Consider the following 19625-nt stretch of genomic DNA (forward strand, 5'->3'; position numbering starts at 1 on the left):
ACATGGGAGGCACCCATAAAGTCTTTGGATGCAGTATTGGCTGCTGATGATCACTTTTTCTTCAAAAAACCAAAATGGGAGGGCCAAAAGGCTAATGCTGAGGACTTAAAACTGGGCTTCCCAAACCTATGGGTCACGGTGATTATGGACATCATTGAGCTTGAACTGTAAGTCAGCTATAAGTATAATTTGCCATATGGACAATATCACCTTTTTTGGGGAGCAAGCTGCCATATAAGGGGGAGACCAGACAGTTTTACAACATTAAACAAACAAATTGGCATAGACCTTGCGCTTCAAAAACAGGCTTAAGTGTCATTCATATCCTTCTCACTACATCCTATTAATCTGCCTGGTATTTGACGTAAAGCAGCTCTCCGTTGGGGGAGAACGAGACGATGGGGGAGGTGTGTGAGGCTCTCTTGTCAGCAGCTTGTGAGTGATCATACAACATGAATACGGAGGGAGGAGAGCATTGTTTAAGTCTGAGCGTCCCCCTTGTTTTCCTTTATCGCTTCCCTTGGTCCGTTCCTACATCCCTCACTTTCCCCTAACACTTGACATGCATTTGGGGTGAGCACACAGGGGGTAAAGGAAAAACAATTATGCTTGGCAGTCATAAATCCACAGGACGTAATTCACAAGCTATTCACTATTAATTCATTCAGTGTTTAGAAATGTGTTTAACAGCGGAAAAAAAGCAGCCCAAATGTTAAAGTAAATTAGCCTCTAATTAGATTGCAATTCATGAAATTCCATTTGAGCTGTGTTGACGCAATTAATAGCATGTGAAATTGCGAATGAATCCAATGCGGTATTAAAAGGACACACTTGTGTTTATGTGTGTCTGTTGCCACTTTGAAAACATAATGCTGTTACCACCATGGTGACACCGTGTAAATATGTTTCTCCTCGGATGTGGTCGCTGGGACACGTAGAGGGTAATGAAACAGGCGGAAGTAACAGCATGGTCAAAGAGGAGAGTGAGGAACGAGGTAATGACAGACAGCACATTAAATTTCCAACCTTTCATCAGTGAAAAGCACACAAGCAGGAGAAACAGAGACTGCAGATTTTCTGATTATCGGAGAGTAGGAATGTAAGAGACACAGCGTGGTGTTACTTGTGGCTTTTTGTCTCTAAATGTAGTGACCGGTTTTCTATTATTTTTTTTTTTGTATTTTTGAGTTCCGTTTGCCTAACTTCCTGTTTGGGCCATGTATTCTTACAAATTCAATCATATTTGTGAGTATGTCCGCACATGTGTTTGTGCATGCTAAGAGCAATCTTGGCAAGGACATTATTATCTTGGCAGTTTTGCAGTTAAACAATGTAAGCTTCCTTCACTGAAAACATATTGAAAGGCTCCAAGTCGCTGCAATGAGCACGTTTTGATGGCTGTGGGTATCAAACTCACTATGTACCCTGTGTCTCTGTCTGTGTATGTGCACATGCTTTTGTCAAGTTTAGTCGATATGTGTAGCAGTCAAATCGACTGATTGTGATTGCAGCAGGAGCAAAGATTGTGATGAAGGTGCGTTTGTGCTGGGGGTGAATAATCAGCGTCTCTCTGAGGTACTGGGGGACCAAGAGGGGGGAGGATGGAAAGGCTCTGTGTAGGCTGAGGTCCAGTCTGTGTGTGTGTGTGTGTGTGTGTGTGTGTGTGTGTGTGTGTGTGTGTGTGTGTAGGAGGGAGTGGGGGTGTGTAGGAGGGAGTGGGGGTGGGTTGGGGCAATGGGACACTGCCTCCTGGAACCTTGCATTCTGTGAAGCTCCATGCCTAATAGGGGGCAGAGAAGTTAATTCCAGTGCGCCGAAGCTTTATCTCATTTTCATACATATGAACGCGCCAGGCCGAGATCGATTACCGCAAACAAATTGAAATGCCTGGGACCAGGGAGGCCTGCAGAGAGGAAAGCAGAAAAAGGCAGAGAGGGTGGGGAGTGGTAGTGTGTATGTGTATGTGACTATGAATTTCTGAAAGTGTATAAGGAAGACAGAATACACTGATATGGATGGAAAGACACAAATCACTACCGCATACCGATTTCCCCCGTCTTGCATGCACACACGCGAGCAGACACACACACACTTACACCTCTATTATTTTCATGTGTCATGCATGAAAACCCATCTCATTCTAGTCGATGCCGCCTTCCTTTTAAAAGCTATTGCAGATGGGAGGTTATAAGCAAACTCACAGAAGTCCTGATTTCTCGATTAGTCTTCTTTCACCTACTTTCTTTATCTGTCTGTTTGCATGACTACCCACTACATAAACGCAATCAGTTTCTCATCCCATGTCCTTTTCCCTCTCTATCTCTCATTAAACACACCATAAAATAAATCTCCATGTCATTAGTCCTCTGCTATATTAGTGTCGTCATTGACTCTTGACGGTCATTTTTGGCACTTGTCTGCTGCTCGCTGCTTCATTACTTCCCTTCCTCTTTTCCTTTCTTCATTTTTGCTTTTATGTGGAACCAAAACAGCTCGTTACACTTCCTATTTCTTCTCTCTCGCTCCCTTTTTTCCCTTCGTAACTGTGCCCTAATCCATGGGTTTATCTCCTAAAAAGTTTTTCCCCCCTTCCCTTCTTGGCATTTCAATTGCTGCATCACACATCCAACATACACAGTTCATACAGCGCAGCAAGAAAATATGAAGACTGTGCTATGCTTTTCATTATTTAGACATTTATTTGGCACACTGGCTTTCAAATCTAACAATGGAAACATCAGTGTAGCAGGATGTGCTTTATATATAGTGCCTACATTTTAAAGCAAGTTAGTAAAAAGGGCTCCTGAACTGAGCAGCACAGTGAAGATGGCTGTAAAACATGCTTTTCAGAGCACCACCGGTGGCTATAGCACATTTCTGCTCATGTATATAATGCATCTAATTACTTTCAGTGCACTAAATTGGAAGGTTTGGTTTAAAAAAAAAAATAAAAAATAGCAAAAGCTGCAGATTTGCAGGGCCAAAACACATTACTGGTCAAAAGGTATTGCCTCATGTTTAAATACAAGATCTCTGAAGACAAATAGGAAGATGCACAAAGAAACAACGCAGGCTTTCACAACACAAAACAGCATGTGACACGTATTGTTGGCCACATTATCCTGTGGTTATGTGGACGGCTACAGCCTAACATCAACATAATCTTTTCCTTGCTCCTTGTCTAATGCATTATGCGGGTCATTGGTAAAAGTTTGAGAAAACAAATAAACGTGCAGCAGTCCTGCTTGCCTTTAATGCGTCATCAGTGACCAAAACATACATTTGCTGTTGTAAATGCCAGCATACATGTGTGAAAGTAACGTATATTAGTACAAACTGTTTCTGGAAAAGATCTCAGTGAATATGTCCTGTGTACACTCACATTGGAAAAAAAGAAAACCCACTATAAAATGTGCGTCTCATACTCCTGATGTTCTTTGTTAATATTTGTGACAAGCACCCATCTGAGTACTATGCAAGCAGAAGTCATACAAATGTTGAATTGAATTGTAGCCCCGGAGGAGTCTGATATTTTAATCTCTCACTGAAGCAGAAGAACAGTGGCATTAAATGCTTATTGAAATTGGATGCATTCAGCTTTGTAGGCAGCTTTGAAACTTGGTTAATAGGTCAAACTCACAGGCAGTGCAGTGAAACACAGGGAGGGTAATTAAAAAGGCAGGTCAGAGTCCAAGGCAAGCTGTGGTGACCTTTGTTAAAGCCTCACAGTTTCACCCAGATGGCCAAACTGCTGCTCAAACTGGCAAAGCGCAGGTGCTAACAGACACACTAAGAAAAAAAACCCAGACAGGATGAAATCTTCTGCCATCTTCAACCCAACACTACCATGCATTAACAGAAACATTTAGTTTAGGTATTTAGCATTAACAGCATCTTTTTAAGTGTCAACACAGGAATAACCTCACTGTGTTGCTAAGTGACAACAAAGCGGGAGGGTGTGCTTGATAATTATCCTCGTCCATGATGTATGAAAATTCAGGTTTGAAAGCAGATATGACGATCGCAAATTATGGAGGCAATGGAGCATTTTAGATGTTCTTAACTAACAATTGTTCATTCCTTTTAATGCAGACAGCTGGGACACAACGCTTCCATATTTCATTTTATACCAGTATGCATGTGGATGTAAGCTACTGCATTAAAGTAGAACTCTATTTAGAAATCTATTTATAAAACAAAAGCATGCAAATCTATTGGCTGTACAGATCGTTATACATGTCTTACTTAAACAATCCAAATTACAAACTTATCACAGGAACAAGAACGCTGAGAAACTCTATTTTAACATCTTAAGAAACTGCAGAGGGGATATGAGGACACTGTTCCTTTAGTTTGCATTTCAGCTGAACACCATTTGCTACTTTTATCCCACTCATCCTCTCCCTTCTTTCTATAGCCCATCCCCCCATCGCTTTACCTACAGCACACTCAGTGAGCTGTCTGGGTCCCCTCACGCCTCACTGCCTGGTGCTCCTGGCATACTGAGCGTCACTCTGCATTAAAACGCCCCTGTATTTGCTCTAATGAGCGTTTGCATGTGTGCGTGCCGAGTCAAACAGCACAATTGTGCATGCATGTGCAAAATGTGTGTGTCCATCTGTGTACAAGAATGCTAAATGCTATGTGTGTATAATGCATAAATAATGTGTGTGCCTTTATGTATTAATCAGAGCTGATTAATGTACATCAGTGGCTGGAATGTAGTGTTAGAAAATGAAGTATATGAGAGGGTGTAGTTTGTCTGCTCATGACACTCACCTTTGGGTTTCTGATCAGCAGCCTGCAGAGGAGAAGAGAAACTGATTTAGGAAATGAATAGTTAAAGTATGATGTTCACAAATAAATCAAACGACTAGTGCTACCGAATAAAGTGAGCCTATCGTTTCAAGACATCAGTGAATAGAAGTAGTCATTTGGTCCTTTAATGGAAATTTGCTGCCTACATTTCAACAAATCAACCAAGGCTGATTCCATTTATTTTATTACCATTAAGCACTTACAATAAAACCACTCCATGCACAGGGGCAACTTAAGTGAAGGCTAGTATCCTATCTATTTTAATAACAGAAAAGTGTGTGTAATGGATAGCACTGAGGTTTCTCACGTGACGTCATGCGCACACTGTGCGAGACATATCGGACATGATACAATCACTGTTTGCTAGGTCGCTGGATGTTTGGGCTGTTGCTTGGTGAAATCGGTCATAACTAAGGTGGTACTTTGGTTGCTCACAGATGTACTTCGGCGTTGCAGCCAACATGTTTCAAAGTGTGCAACTTCTACTGTGAGGGCAAACTGTCCATTTCCATTGTGCATCACACTTTTACGGTTTCAGCACAGCTCAGAGAGTAGCTGGTCAGGCTACAAGGCTGCCACTTCCACTCAAAACAAGACTGCAGCAATATGCTAGCAACCACCAGGAGGTTTTTACCAAGAGGTTGGGGAATACACGTTTCCCTAGTGACAGGGGGTCACTGACTGGTCCAAAGGTCTGTCTGACTTGCCGGTTATTAACTTGACCATCACAATGATTGTCACATGTCCAAAAATGGTGGACAAGTCAGCATCACTTGATTAGCACTTACATGTCTGCAAAGCCTTAATAGGGGTTTTACATTCACCTTTTTCTGAGCAATTTCCTTCTTGGTCTTTTCTTCTTGTTTTTTCTTTTTCTTTTCTTCCATCAAATGGTTCTCTTTCTTCTGTTGCTAGCTTCTCTCAGCTGTTCAACAAGAAGGGGAAAGAATGATGAGTAAAAAAAAAAAAAAAAGAAGAGCACAATTAAGGAATACTTCTACACATTATAACTGTTATGATCTGCATTGCAGACTTTGGACATCAAGAGTTATACAGAAACATTTTGGCCCCACACTGTAAATTGCTTATTTTGCTCATTTTTAAACTTTAAATGAACTTAAATGGTAATGCAATATTACTGTTACTTTTTTTTAATTATAGGGGATTTCAAGCATGTTCAAAAGCATACATTAACTTGTAGTACCATTTATAAGTCAGGGCCAAAGTGCACTCAGAGAACGTAAAAAAAACCCCATTTCCATCTACAAGCATCACTGCATACAAAAATCATTCCAGGCACTTGTGATAAACACTTTTCCTCATGATCAGAAACTAAAATGTAGAAGGTGAAAGAGGAGGACTACTCGAGTACAAAAAGGAAAGGGACAGAGGGGGAGATGAAGTGAGTGTGAACAAGAAGAACGAAGGTCAGCATAAAAAGGTTGGCTTAAAAACACCAAATGAGTCAAGGGGAAAAAAGAGGAAAGGATTTAAAGGAGCAAAAGGAAGAAAACATGAAGGCCAACATACAAAATAAAGCACGAGTTCTTCTAACGAAGATCTCCTTTTAGTGGGAGTGTGGTTCCAGTGTGAGTCAAACTAGCTAGATAGCTAGCCTAAGGGCTCAGGGGAAACTAAGTACTTCATTTCAGTCTCCATTTGCTTTGGCTCAGCTTTAGTGACAGCTCCTGGAAACTATTAAAGGCATGAGCTAGGACACAGGGCAGTGACTGTGTGCATGCTTTTAGGCTTCACCAAGTGCAATGGACATCAATGCATGTGTCATATCCAGTGAAGGGAATAACGCATTTTTCCACATACATACATACATAAGACTGACATTATATCTGGTTTAGTGAAACAATTAGCACAATAATAATCAATATGATGAAAAATCATTAGTTAAAATCCCAATGTTGATAAATGTGTGTTATCTACCACAACTGAACAAAACACTAAATATAAAAAGTGCCTACACAAAGCATGGATATGAATCAAAGTCTGAATATATGAATGAATCATAACTCTCCTAACAGAAGACTAATAGAAGGCCTGTCTCCCACTGTGTTGCCCACTGGCAGTGGGAGGGAGCTGTCAATCACAAAGACAGGAGAGGCTTCAATGAGACAGTCTGATGGTGCAGTAATGTCTCTATGGCAGCAACGGAAGAGGAATCATATAAAGGGGTTTGGGCAAACATACAGATCTTGCATTACTGCTCCTTCAACTGTATTTTGGCTTCCTTGTTCCTTTTCCTGCTTCATTATTCTTCCTTTCTCCCTTACATTCACGCATACACTCAACACAATCCTATTTTTCATTGTGCTATCTCAGCAGCTCACTGAACGCTGCCCTCAGGGAATAAATAGGGGTTCCATTATGTGTGGATGTGATTGTGTGCTCCAGTGTGCATACAGATAACGGTATGGAATATGTGCACTGTGGATAGGAGTGTTAAAGTTAGAAATTCCAATACTGGGATTTCTACATTTGACGCAATACCAATAGATTAATAATATTCTATTCCTTTTTCGTGATGTTGGTAATGCTGCATCGATACTGTGAAAAATGACCACTGAAACCACTTCAAATAAATGTGCAACAATAAAAAAAATTCTTTTTTGACAACAGTATACTGCGTGTGAAGTAATCTTACACTTTATTAATTCTCTTCCGTATTTGAGACCATTATTAAGTATAGTATTAAGTCTCTTTCTGGCCACCTAACAAGAAAATAATAGAAAATGCTGCACTGCTATAAACATCTAGAATAGGAAAAAAGTGAATGAAAAGCTTTGCCAATGGAACAAATTGGAGCGACTGGAGGAAAGAAATGGACAAAGGAGTTTTAGGTGACAGAAACTATTTTTGTTTTCCTTTCATTTGCTAGTGACAGAGTCTCTTCTACTACAGCTCATCCTGATAGTCTTTATACACAAAAGATTGCACTAGTGTCTGTTTACAAGTACTGCTGTCACAATGAGGGTTGGACAAAAACAGGTCCAAGTATTAAAACAACAAAGTTATTATCCTGATTTCCTATGTGTCACACTCTGTAATATCATTTAGGGTAATGTCCTAACAGCATGTGAATGTGAAATCAGAGAGCGGGCAGTTGACTTTTGAGCTTATGTAGTCATCGTCAAAGTTAGCTTCCCTCCTGACCTCTGTTGACCCCACATATTGCATTACCTGCCTCTCTCCCCCTTCCTCAGTACTGCTGACAGCAGCACTTCCTCAGCAGTGATTCTGGGCTGTATCGCTCTCTGCCACACTCCCCAGCATCAGGTTTACCCCCTTTGGCAGTATGACTCCGCAATTAGGGAAACATTTCCCATTTTGACATTAATGACCTACAAAGCCAGCGTGTGTCACTTAAGGTTCTCTTAAATTAAAGGGACTTGCAACACCACAGCCAATAACCAGCAATCAGCTCATATTCTTGCCCTTAAAAGGTATGGTTAAATGACATATGGAGATTTGCAGATAAAAAGACAAAAATCAATGCAAAGGTAGTTGCATGGTGCATTTAACCCAACAAAAAAAAAGAAAGAAAAAGAAATGTGTCTCCGTGTTGTAACTACAGAGCTCAATTGTGTATTATAACTATTATAACTGACTACTGACCAAACTGACCACTGGAAACTCATGATTTCATATCCAAGCAGGATCCCCCTTTCTTACTATGCTAAATGCAACTGCTTAATATCTCTATATGTGGGGATAAGTTACAGAGGAGGAGACATGACAAGAAACATGCTATTATACAGGAAAGAGGTTAGAAACTCACTACACACACACCAACCATGCATAAAAGCACAGACACACACACACACGGGAGCAGACAGTCTGATGCCTGTCTTCTTCAGCCAGGGATGCAGAAAAGAGGGAGGAGGGATGGAGAAAAGGGAGCAGGCGGAGGATGAAAGCATACGCAGAGCAATACCAATTAAGAACGACAGCCGCCAGAGAACTAGACAGGGCACACAGAGAAAGAGAAAATACTGCTGGAAAAGGGCAAAGACCAAAAGAATCCTCACTGGAGAGGAGTTGGAAACAAAACTGAATGAAGCTCTATTGAGGCTGGCAGACCAAGGAGAGACTGGAGGACAGGGGTGGAGTTGGGGGGGGGCTGAAATATTCGTACACCTTGATCACTAGTGTCAAGAGAACCAGACAGCGAAAATAAGGTTGAGGGGAAAAAATAATGCAAGGCTGGTAGAGAATGGGAAAAATGGAGGATAACTGTGCTAATGTTATTCTCTGCGTTACAATGAAAGGGAGACACAGGACTTCAAAACAAAAAGAAGAGCAATCAAAACATGGAGGATCATGTTTGGAATGGCTGCAGACAACACCACAAACACAAGAGTAGGAAGAGGAGTTTCCTCTCTTGGGGCAGGGGGAGAATAACAGAGTCAAGACTCGTGACCACAGATTGTGGTAAATCTGCCACCGCTGCCATTCAGAAACCCACCCATTCCTGTGGTATTATGGAAGCTATGAGACTCTCCAGAGCCTTATTACATGGAACATTTTAGGCAGCCTTTACCTGGGGAATAATTCCTCAATACCTGCTAATACTGCAACACACGCCAACTAATCTCCACAAATGTGTGTGGGAGTGCATTTGTGTTTTCTCAACCTGAACAGCTTGGGGAAAACAAGCCTGTAAATTCCACGGTTGGTAAGTGCTAATAACAATCTTCTTGTGTTTTCTATCCTTCAGTCTCAGTGAGTGCTCGGTTTGTAAGCATCCTGTGCATACAGTGCATATCGGCTTTGCTTACAGCCGGTGGTCAAAATGGTCTATGAAAATATACAGTGCACTTTATTGCTATTAGACTAGGCTTGCTCAGTGAATTGTGGAATACATATTGTATGTTGGTAAAACCTGTAAAGAAGAGATGGCCCCTGGAGAGCAGTGTTTTGGTTCGGCGGGGGGAATACTGGGGAGGAAGAAAAGTCAAACAACCACATATTAGGAGTTTCAGTTGTGCTATAAATAACAGCTTTGAGGTTTGCTTCCAGAAAATTCTCTCTCACAGTCTTGGCTGCTGCCTCTGCCAAGCAGATATGAAACTTTAACACTGTGGCAGCTCATTAAACTGAAAAACAGCACAATACACAAGACTAAGCAAAGCCTGGTCCCTGCCATCGCCACTGCTAAAGCTTAGTGAATTCAAGAAGAAGCTGTCAAGCTGAATGTGTTGGTGTATGTGTTTATTTTTGAGTGCTTTCTATAGCTTGACTGCACTGTCAGCGTGCCAGCAATTCTACCATTGCCAGTGGCACTTGTCTCTGTCAGCTAGTACATCTGGCTACCTTACCCACACCTAAATGTTATTCTAACCTGAGTCATAAACTGAGACTTAACCATCAAAGAGTCCTTTGAAGGTATATCAGGAAGTGAGGACTAACCAAAATTTCCCTACTTTCCACCAAATGATCACACACCCAAGGCTGAAAAGACAAAGTTCTACTCAGAAAAGATTGATGTTTAAGCACATGGGCATACACAATGTCCCATCAACAATTTACTGACTGCCAGCAGTATAAGCAATCAGTCAGCCTCTGAAAGTGAGAAGCAAGCCTGCAAAGAGATGTAGGAACAATGCCTAGAGGAAAAGAATAAAGGCAGAAAAAGCCACAACAGCTCCTTCTGTTTGGACAGCAGATGAGATACAGATATTCTGACACAAAAAAAGCCTACATCTATCAAAGTGAAATAAAACATTAGACCTTTTTTTTTTTAATTTAAAGTAAAAATTGGCTTAACTGATCTAATAAGAATAAATACCCACCCTAGGTCTATGTGGCCAATAACAATCCTCAGAAATGTCTTGCAGCTATTGGTTGAAAAAAAAAAAAAACAACTGAGAAAACTACTAATAAAGATATTTAAATATGAAAAATACTTGCAAAATGACATTCCTGCTGCCTTCAATGGTTTGTGCCTACTGTACTATGCTAATTTGCATATCAGCTATTATCTTGTTTTATATGTTTATTTTTATTCGTCCTACCTTTTAATACTGTTCTTGTTGTTTTTGTGTTGTAAGGTGACCTGATTTGCCACCAACAAACATAATTTATTTTTATTTCCTATTGTTATAATTTGTCATACATTGAAGTGCAAATTGAGCTGTGAAAACCACTTTACTTTTATTGATGTATGGATGTAAAAGCAGACGGATAAAGTTCATTGATTGTATTCAAGTTCGTGTTCAGGGGTAAGAACTGACGTGGATTATCAACCAAAGCCATGACCCCAGTGAAGGGAGAGCTAGTGCATGCTAGTGCGATTTACACTGCCTTAACTGCAAGCTTTGTTAGTGCTGTAGGGACCAAGTCCTGTTACATAATGAGTAAGGATGTCTGTTGATTTTGAGCAGGAAATGGGAATATTATATGGTTGCTTGTCCTGCATATTCTCTGTCAGTTTCTATCTGATGCCAATCTCCTTCTGTCCACGTCTCTCCAATTAGCTAACATGAAGTAGAGGGAGGGACCGGGGCCCCAACCAAACCTCGGCACATTGAACATTCCCCTGGACCCCTGCCAAGACTCTCAGGCAGCAGCTCGATGGGTTTCAGCTTCGCTTCCCCCATCCCCCTGCTTCCACCCAGTCCTAGCTTACCCTTGGTGGGCCCCTAAAGCCCCTGCCCCCTCAATTGGCACAGAAGTTAGATAAGGAGGAGGGGACAATTACACATCCACCTCCCTTTAGTTTGTATGTGTGGCTACTAATCACAAGAAGATTCCTTAAACTGCCACCTTTTACTCACAACTTAAACTAATTTCACCCTTGCCTATTTAGAGTGCATCTTCAATTTTTGCAAATTCACAATCAAGAAATGCCAGATATGGGTATGAGAGTGTAAGACGTGGAGATTACATCTATCATAACATGAGATCACCATCTTATACCAAAACAACAGTAAAGCCTGGTTTACACGATGGATGGATGTAACTTAAAAAGCTTTGTTTTCTAGGTTACATCCATCAAAGGACACTGTAACCATTTATGGCTTTCTGGTGCTCTGTTATTACAACTGCAAACACAAAGTACAGACACACTCCCCCCTTAGGGGTGTGCCCACATAAACACTACTCATTTGGTACAATGGCCAAACCAAACACCATTGCTTGGTAAATCTAGATCCTGCCCCCCTTGACTTTAAAATAGCAATACAGTGAGCAGAGGAAGAGGTTAATGGCTTTTGGCAGCCCCCTATTCAATCCAGCTGATTCTACTGTCAATGCACCCTTACTTGAGGAGCACCCTGCGGCGGTGTTAAGCGTGTTATCTATCGCGACTGTGCCAGTTGTTTGAAAAGCCTCATAATCACAGGCTCAGTAACTACCACACTAAGGCCTGGGATAGGGTCAATGACAGGGGGAGAGGACTGACAACAGAAGCCACACACAAGTCCAACTACAGGGGGCTTCACCAGGGCCACAACAAAATATCTGACAAGGAAAATAAACTATTTTACCACTGTACAGAAAAATGCATGGTGGATACAGTATATTTACACTTGGCCCTGCAGTGGAAACAAGGCTAATGATAGTAACTTACACTAGTGTTCATGTTTTGTCTGCAAAGGGTCAACTAAGGATAAGCAAGCCTTGGGTTTCCTTTTAAATAAATGATCCTGCCCCTTTAGTGATAAGGGGCTGCAGATGGAGTTACTGCCAAGATTTGTCCTCCCGGCATTGTTACAATACACTCTAATCAAAACAGTGTCTAGATGCCAACAGCCTAAAGCCTGGTTAGATCCAGAGCCAACATGGGTAATGTGTTTCCTGCCTACAATGCTGCCAAAAAGGCAAAAGTAGTAATACAATTCATTGAGTCTGAGCCTCTGTGAGACGAAATTTCTCATTTTGAATCCTTTTGCATTTTGGGACTAAGGTAAACATCACAAGACTGAGCTAATTTAATTCAGAAATATTTTAATGACAATAGGACATATACCAATATTTATGCCAGACTTTCTGCACATTTAATACATTTCAGTTATTTTTATACTACAACTGTTACATCAACAGTGACAGTGGGCTAACCACTTTCCACACATAAATACAGTTCAAATGAATTGAAGTTTATTTTTAACTTTAAAAAAAAAAAAAAAAAAAAAAAAGGAACCAAGCAAATCTTAAATACTGTTTACCCATCGGCAGTTCAACTTATAATGCTTTGCTTATGTTGACTAATTAAAGCAGGGCAGACTACATAATTCACTGCTGCATGTGAATGACGTTAAGCGTATTTCGATACATGTTTCGATACTGTTGGTATAGTACTTTCTCTTCATGCTGGAAGTAGGGAATAAACTCCCCAGAGTGTCTCTCTCTGTCTGCTTTCATTAGCAACAGTTGCTAGAGCTGCATGTACACAGAGACTACTGCACTGCTCCCTCAGTATCACAGTAGAGCAGGTGGACAGTGGCATGCAAAATCAGTGCTACACCCCCAGATACTCCACACTGCTCCTGACTGTTTCTGGCAGAAAACCTGCACCTTCATTGCAGCATAACATGCACTGCCTAAGGATCTAAGGTGATCTAAGGTCCATGTGCAATCCCAAATTTACCCTACTGCCTTCGAGATGAGCCACTTGCTGTGGTTTAAGTGCTAGTTACAGTTGTGTCTGGTAATGGTAAAGGTAACTGCATGGTATTTAAGAAAAACTAAACTAAATCCTATTCTCTCCACTCATTTTGGACACCCCCCAAAACATCTTTTCAGAGCTATCCCCTTACTGCATACTCATCAGCCTTGAAGGACCCTTAGCTCTTGGCAAAAAAGGGCTGTGTGTTTGTGCCTGTCTGTCAGCTGGCCGTCTAGGGTGCGCTCAAGTCCTGATTAACAACTGGAGGGCATTACTTAATGGCAAAGGTATTGAGCTAGACATAAATAGTCACACAGTCCCATGGCAAAAAATGAAAGGCATTGCACATGTGCAGACACTGGCTCAATATGCCACAAAAATATTTACATTCACAGACAGTGCATATATCCATCATACACAAAAATAAACCATCCCCATCTGACTGCAAATGTACGGTGTGCCACTACAGCTTGGGCACATTTTTCATTTCATCACCTCACTGATGTGTGACGGTAGAGATAAGACAGTGGTGACAGAGATGTCAGAGGAGGGGTGGAGGAAAAGGGGGTTTGAAATTGAACAGGAAATTATGTACTTCAATTAAGACACGCGGTGGAGATATTAAAAGCTATACTCCAGTGCCTGGGGACAGGATGCACGAAGGGGGGAAGCAATGGAAAGCGACAGTTCAATCCGAGTTGGGAAGGAGGGGTGTGGAGGAAAGGAGGGAGGAGAGACAGGACAGCTATGTTTAACTAGAAAGTGCATTTTCTGAAGAAACTGCAGTGTGAATGCTTGAATCTGAATGTATGCACTGAAATGAATTAATTGCTGAATGTTAAGTTAAAAATGTTGAATGAGATGAAAAATACAAGTATTTTAAACTGAAAACAAAAAAGCTGAACTGCTAAAAGCTAAAGGTTACACAGAAGAAGTTGGAAAAAAGCTGAAAATGTTTTAAATGTAAATTAGAAAAACCTAAGAAATGAGAAAGAAAATTCAAAGTCAGAAAACATCTGAATGAATATTAAAACTTCATGTTCTTTGAATCACTGAATGACTAAAATGTGATCCCTCCTCTTGGATCCACACAGTTTAAAAAATTTAAATGTCTGAGCTTTGAAAGACACGGTGTTGGAAAGAGAACAACGATGGTGACATTTTGAGGGTTAAATGATGGCTGTAGAGCAAACACTGTGGACACAGCAGCAGTTGAAAGTGTTTAAGATGAATCTTGGCACAGTGAGAGAGAGAGCTCGTTAAGCAGGCAGGTGTGAGCCTGGTTGCTATAGTGACTGCACCCAATGGCTCAGTACACACACACAGACATGCACCTCACTTTTGCTGCTTAAAATGAACAGAAAAGTCAGGCCGAAACAAATCATTCCCAAATGAAAAGTACAAGTCCTATTGACAAAATTCTTTCACCGTGAGCGGCAGCAATGTCTAGTCTACCTAATTCTCGGTTTTCATGCATGTGGAGTTTATTATATGGACGTGGTGACAGTGGAAAGACACCATGCTCTTCTGATTTTCAAACGAACCTTCTGAGCCATTTTAACATTGGAGTCTATGGAGCAGTTGGAGGGAGTAGGCTGCGCATTGGTGACATTTATGAAAGAACCATAACACCTATTACAATAGTAAACACATTGAATGAAAGAGGACAGCGATGGCTACGTTTTGAGGGTAAAATGATGGCTGTAGAGCAAACGATGCGGACACAGCAGCAGTTTTAAAAAAGATTTTAAGATTAATTTTCGACCTGCTTCCACTCTGGCAGTTGAGCTGTCTCACTCTAGCGGCAACATTCCGTCCCATACACACCCATTATAAACTCTGAAACGGGTGAAAAAACAGCATGAAACTTAAACTGGAACTGAAGAAAAAGTATAAAAGATATTGAAAAGATAAATACAAGTTGAATAGTTGAATGTCTTGTCTTCGTTTTAAAGTTTGAATGGTGGCTCTATGTCAACGTATGTGGAAGTAGTAAGAGTTTAAAAATGAATAAGTTGAAGGAGAATTTGAAGGGTCTCCCCATTGAAATACATGGGAAATTTTTGTTGGAAAAAGTTGAATAAAATTAAAAATATAAATGTTAAAAATGAGAAAAGTAGAAGCAGTCATGTCCAAAAGAAGAGGAATCTAACGGTGTTTGAATGGTTTTTCTAAGTTGAACGGTTTTGAAGGAGTTAGATGCCAAAAAACGTACGGAATATGAAATAATAATAATAAAGATTACAACAACAATACTGTGAATGCTTTTACAAGCATTCACACTAATAATGTACTAAGAATTAGTGTAGTGGAATGTACAATGGTGTACAAGATACATAATGTGATACAGTTGAACCATAGACCGAAGCGTAGCGAAAATTGGGAACAAATGGGACTGTGCCTTTGCCACATTTAAGAAAAGTGTAACTACATCGGATAGGCACGAATTAAAACATTTAACGAAAATATAAAAAGGTGTTACAGCCCTAATGCAACTCTGTGCTATCTGCAATCAAACTATAACTATAAAATTAGCGCCCCATTACCTTCTAATAACCACACAGACATTGGAAAAGGTAAAGCAATTCTCCCAGTGGCTCCAAGAAACCATCACATTACACACTCACATGTACAGAGTGTGCTCCAGCGCACTCAGCCAATCATAAAAGGGCTATGATATAACACAAAAGTTCCCAACATATTCAAGACCCTTCAAATAAATACACTAAAATTAGTCATCAAACCCGTGTCTAAAGGCACATGGAAGAATACCTCGGCTCAATCAGTGTTTTCCTTTGCCGAAGAATGCCCTGCATAAACAATGTGAGCAGAAATCTGGGCAAAACAAACACGCTTAGTAAACTGTTAATGGATGTTTTAATGATGTAGTACTTGAGTGTTTGCCGGGGTATTACCGCTGTTGTTAACCGGGCTTAGTCTGTATGTCAATGAGACTAGAGCTGAGTGATATACTTTAGCTTAATTACAGAGGAACACGGCTATTTTCATTTTTCGGCTGCCGCTACGATTTTTGATTGTCAAACGTTGATTAACATTATTCATCAGTTTGCCAAGAAACTAAATAAATATATAAATAAATTAAATGTATAAACTTACCTTGCTTTAATCACAGCTTTGGCAGCTTTCAGTTAAGAATCGATGCATGGCAGGGGGGAAAAATGCATAAAAGCATTCTCCGATGTCTTTTCTAAAGTTACCCGTAAAGAGATGGAGCAGAGATTTAGTCGTAATTAAAGTCAGACTTGGTAGATAAGCCGACTGCTGCTGTAGCAGCTTGGTGACAAGATACCGAGGTAAACAACGGCTACTCAGCCAGATATATACACAGCAAGTACGGTAATTTATGCTTTGAGCAAGAAGAAAAAAAGATTAAAAAATAAAACACATACGCTGTGAAATTATTTTTTACCAAAAACAATTTGTTAAAACGTCACGATTTAACGGGGGGAGGGGGCGGGGAAGCGGACGAAGCACCACTAATAACAAAAACAAAAAAAAAATACGAACACGATTAAAATGACTTTTAAAAGCAGCTAAATTATGTAAGCTAACGTTAGCTGGTTGGCGTCGTAGGTCGTCGACCGTTGCAAGGTTTTGCAAACCAGAGAAATCAGGCAGTTTTCGTTAAAAAAAAAAAAAATCGCCGATGACTTCTCGCGGAGCAAGCCGACGGCCGTCAGCCAGCCACCCAACTTGTTTTAAAGTGCAAAAGATTTTTGTTGTTGTTGTTGTTTAAGTCGTCGGTTGGACGACTAGCGACGGACTGGCTACCGCAAATGCAAAATGAGTAGCGACTCCGGGGAAATACATTCTGTGTTGATCCAGACGGCGGAGCGGACACTCATGGTAGGCGTTCAGTGAGCTCTCGTTGACAGTGGTCTCGCAGCCATTTTGTTCAAACTAACAACACTGCAGTCTCCGTCTCCTCCTCCCAGGGAGCAGACAGACCAGGAAGTCGCTCCGGATACGTCACTCCCGACCAACCAAAACACTAACTCCGCCCACTCGCCCCGCCTTCCTCCGGTCTTCAAACCTCCCGACTGGCCACCGAGGATGGACCTTTTTAACACATCCATGCGACGGACAGCCAGGAAAAAAACAAAACAAAAAAGGGACAGAGGCAGCTAGCTCATATTTCCAGGGTAATTGCTGAAGCGTGCAGCAAACACTGTGTGCTTAAAAAAAGAAACAAATGTGAGACACGTCATGCTGTGGAAAGAACATACATGAAGAAAGTATAGGCATTTTGAATTATATGCCCAACAGATTAGCTATTCAAGTCTTAAAGTTGCTCCAATCAGTTTTTTAATTTTAAGAATGGATCAAATTACTCAATATAATAGCAAAGACAATGTTTATAGTTGCAAACCTACTTTTGTTAGTAACCATGTGTAATCATTTTTTAGCCTCCTTTTAACCTATAGTTTTTGTTTAAAGGTCCACATATTTTACATAAGATTTCATATTTTATCTAGTACAATACATTATGTGATGCATAACTAAAATGGTAAATGCGTATAAATTCCATAAGCAACTGGCAGTTACACTGTGAACTTTATTTAAGCAAGTGAAAATAAACCCCCCAAAAACTGGGGTCAGAGAGCCAGCCCCGGGTTGCTCTTACCCAAGATGACCTTTGTCAAGAATCTCTTCATCACATGATGTCCAGAAACACTGGGCGATAATTTTAGCCTATTCACAACATGATGGATGAGGTCGCCCTTGTGCACCCTCAGTCGCGTCTGCAGCCATCTCACAGAAAGAAAACGCAGCCCCTGTCCATTCTCTGCACTCTTTTCTCATGGAAATGACCGCTCCATGCACACACACACACACACACACAGACAATGTGTGGTGGGAACAGGTCAAGACTGTGTTCCACAAAGAGGAGGGCTGACCAGTGAGAATGCTCCTATACATCGCAGGGAGAGACTACTAATGAGAAAGCCAGGGGCCCTGGCCAAAAGTTTTTTTTCTTCCTCCTTTTCAAGGCAATATGCCCAGAGCTATTAAATCAGCAAGCTCCAACTGAATGGAGAAAGCAGATGCTCCATGCTCAGGGGTTAAGAGAGGTGAGAGCAGAGGGGAATGCCTTCAGAAACGCCTTAAGGGAAGTGTAGTTCAGGCTATTAAAAGGGAAAATGCAGGAATTCGCTTGTAATGTGTGCCATTTGAATAAGCTGTGTTCCTAGTAATCATTTTGTCCCAGAATTAATATAATACGCTTACTTGAAGCGTCAATTCAGTGATTTATTAGGTCAAGAAAACTAAAGTGCATTACTTAGGAGGTATCAAAGAGACAGAAATGTATGTGCCACAAAGGACAGCTCAGACTTGAGACGAAGACTGTGGTTTGACATGATCTCAGCCATCAAAGGCAAGAGCTACTCAGGTGTGTGTGCATTAAGAAAAAAAAAAAGACAGGGAGTGTGTCTCTCCCTGAGTGCAGACATTCACATGTATTTTATGTGAGTGTGCGCTCATCCCTCCCTGTTCCACATGCGCTCTCCAACTCATCACAGCTATTCTTTTAGGTGTCTTTGAGATGTTTCTTTGACTTCGCCAATTTCCCTAATTGCTTTCACATTTAAGAAGACTGCTGACAGAAGCGAGTCAATGGGAAAGGTCTGCCTGACATTCTGATAAGAAACAACCCAGACGAGCTGTAGTACTGCAGTGGTGGCAATCGCTCACTTCTTCTCTTCTTAGACAATACACCTCCCCTCCTCCTGCTGCTCTCGCCACTCTCCTTCTCCTCTTCTCCTCTCCCCGTTTCTTTTTTTTTTTTTACTCCGTGCTCTTCTGCCTTTTGTTTTAATTCCAGTTCAATCACGAGCTCTGTTCCGCATAAGGTTTTAATTTCAAGCCTGCTGCCAGAGTCTGCTACACGCGCACACACACACACACACACACACACACACACACACACACACACACACACACACACACACACACACACACACACACACGCGCATATTCACCCAAGTATGCATGTGTATACACCAAACCACAAATTCCTATGCTTACCGCGCACACTTACTCACATCACAAGCACGTATACACACTTGTATGTTACAAGGCGACATGCAAATTTAATGCACGTGCTCTCTGGCTACGTCTTATCGAGACAAAGTATCTCCTACTTGAGACTTTAATATGTGCACACACA

At 41.0% G+C, this 19625-nt stretch overlaps 1 protein-coding gene across 2 annotated transcripts in view; it reads right to left on the bottom strand.

Annotated features, from left to right (window-relative positions):
* The window catches only part of tnrc6c2 (trinucleotide repeat containing adaptor 6C2), a 54272-nt gene extending 36928 nt beyond the window's left edge, over nt 1-17344 (bottom strand). For both annotated transcript variants that reach the window (XM_063476501.1, XM_063476500.1), the window contains exons 1-3: nt 16553-17344; nt 5643-5743; nt 4780-4801 (exon numbers count right to left, since the gene is read on the bottom strand). In XM_063476501.1, coding sequence (XP_063332571.1) covers nt 4780-4801; nt 5643-5705 — 85 coding nt within the window. In that variant the 5' untranslated portion in view covers nt 5706-5743; nt 16553-17344. The remainder of the gene's footprint in view (nt 1-4779; nt 4802-5642; nt 5744-16552) is intronic.
* Nucleotides 17345-19625: the final 2281 nt, after the last annotated feature.

The sequence above is a fragment of the Pelmatolapia mariae genome, linkage group LG6 (genome assembly GCF_036321145.2).
Source record: "Pelmatolapia mariae isolate MD_Pm_ZW linkage group LG6, Pm_UMD_F_2, whole genome shotgun sequence".
NCBI lineage: Eukaryota > Metazoa > Chordata > Actinopteri > Cichliformes > Cichlidae > Pelmatolapia > Pelmatolapia mariae.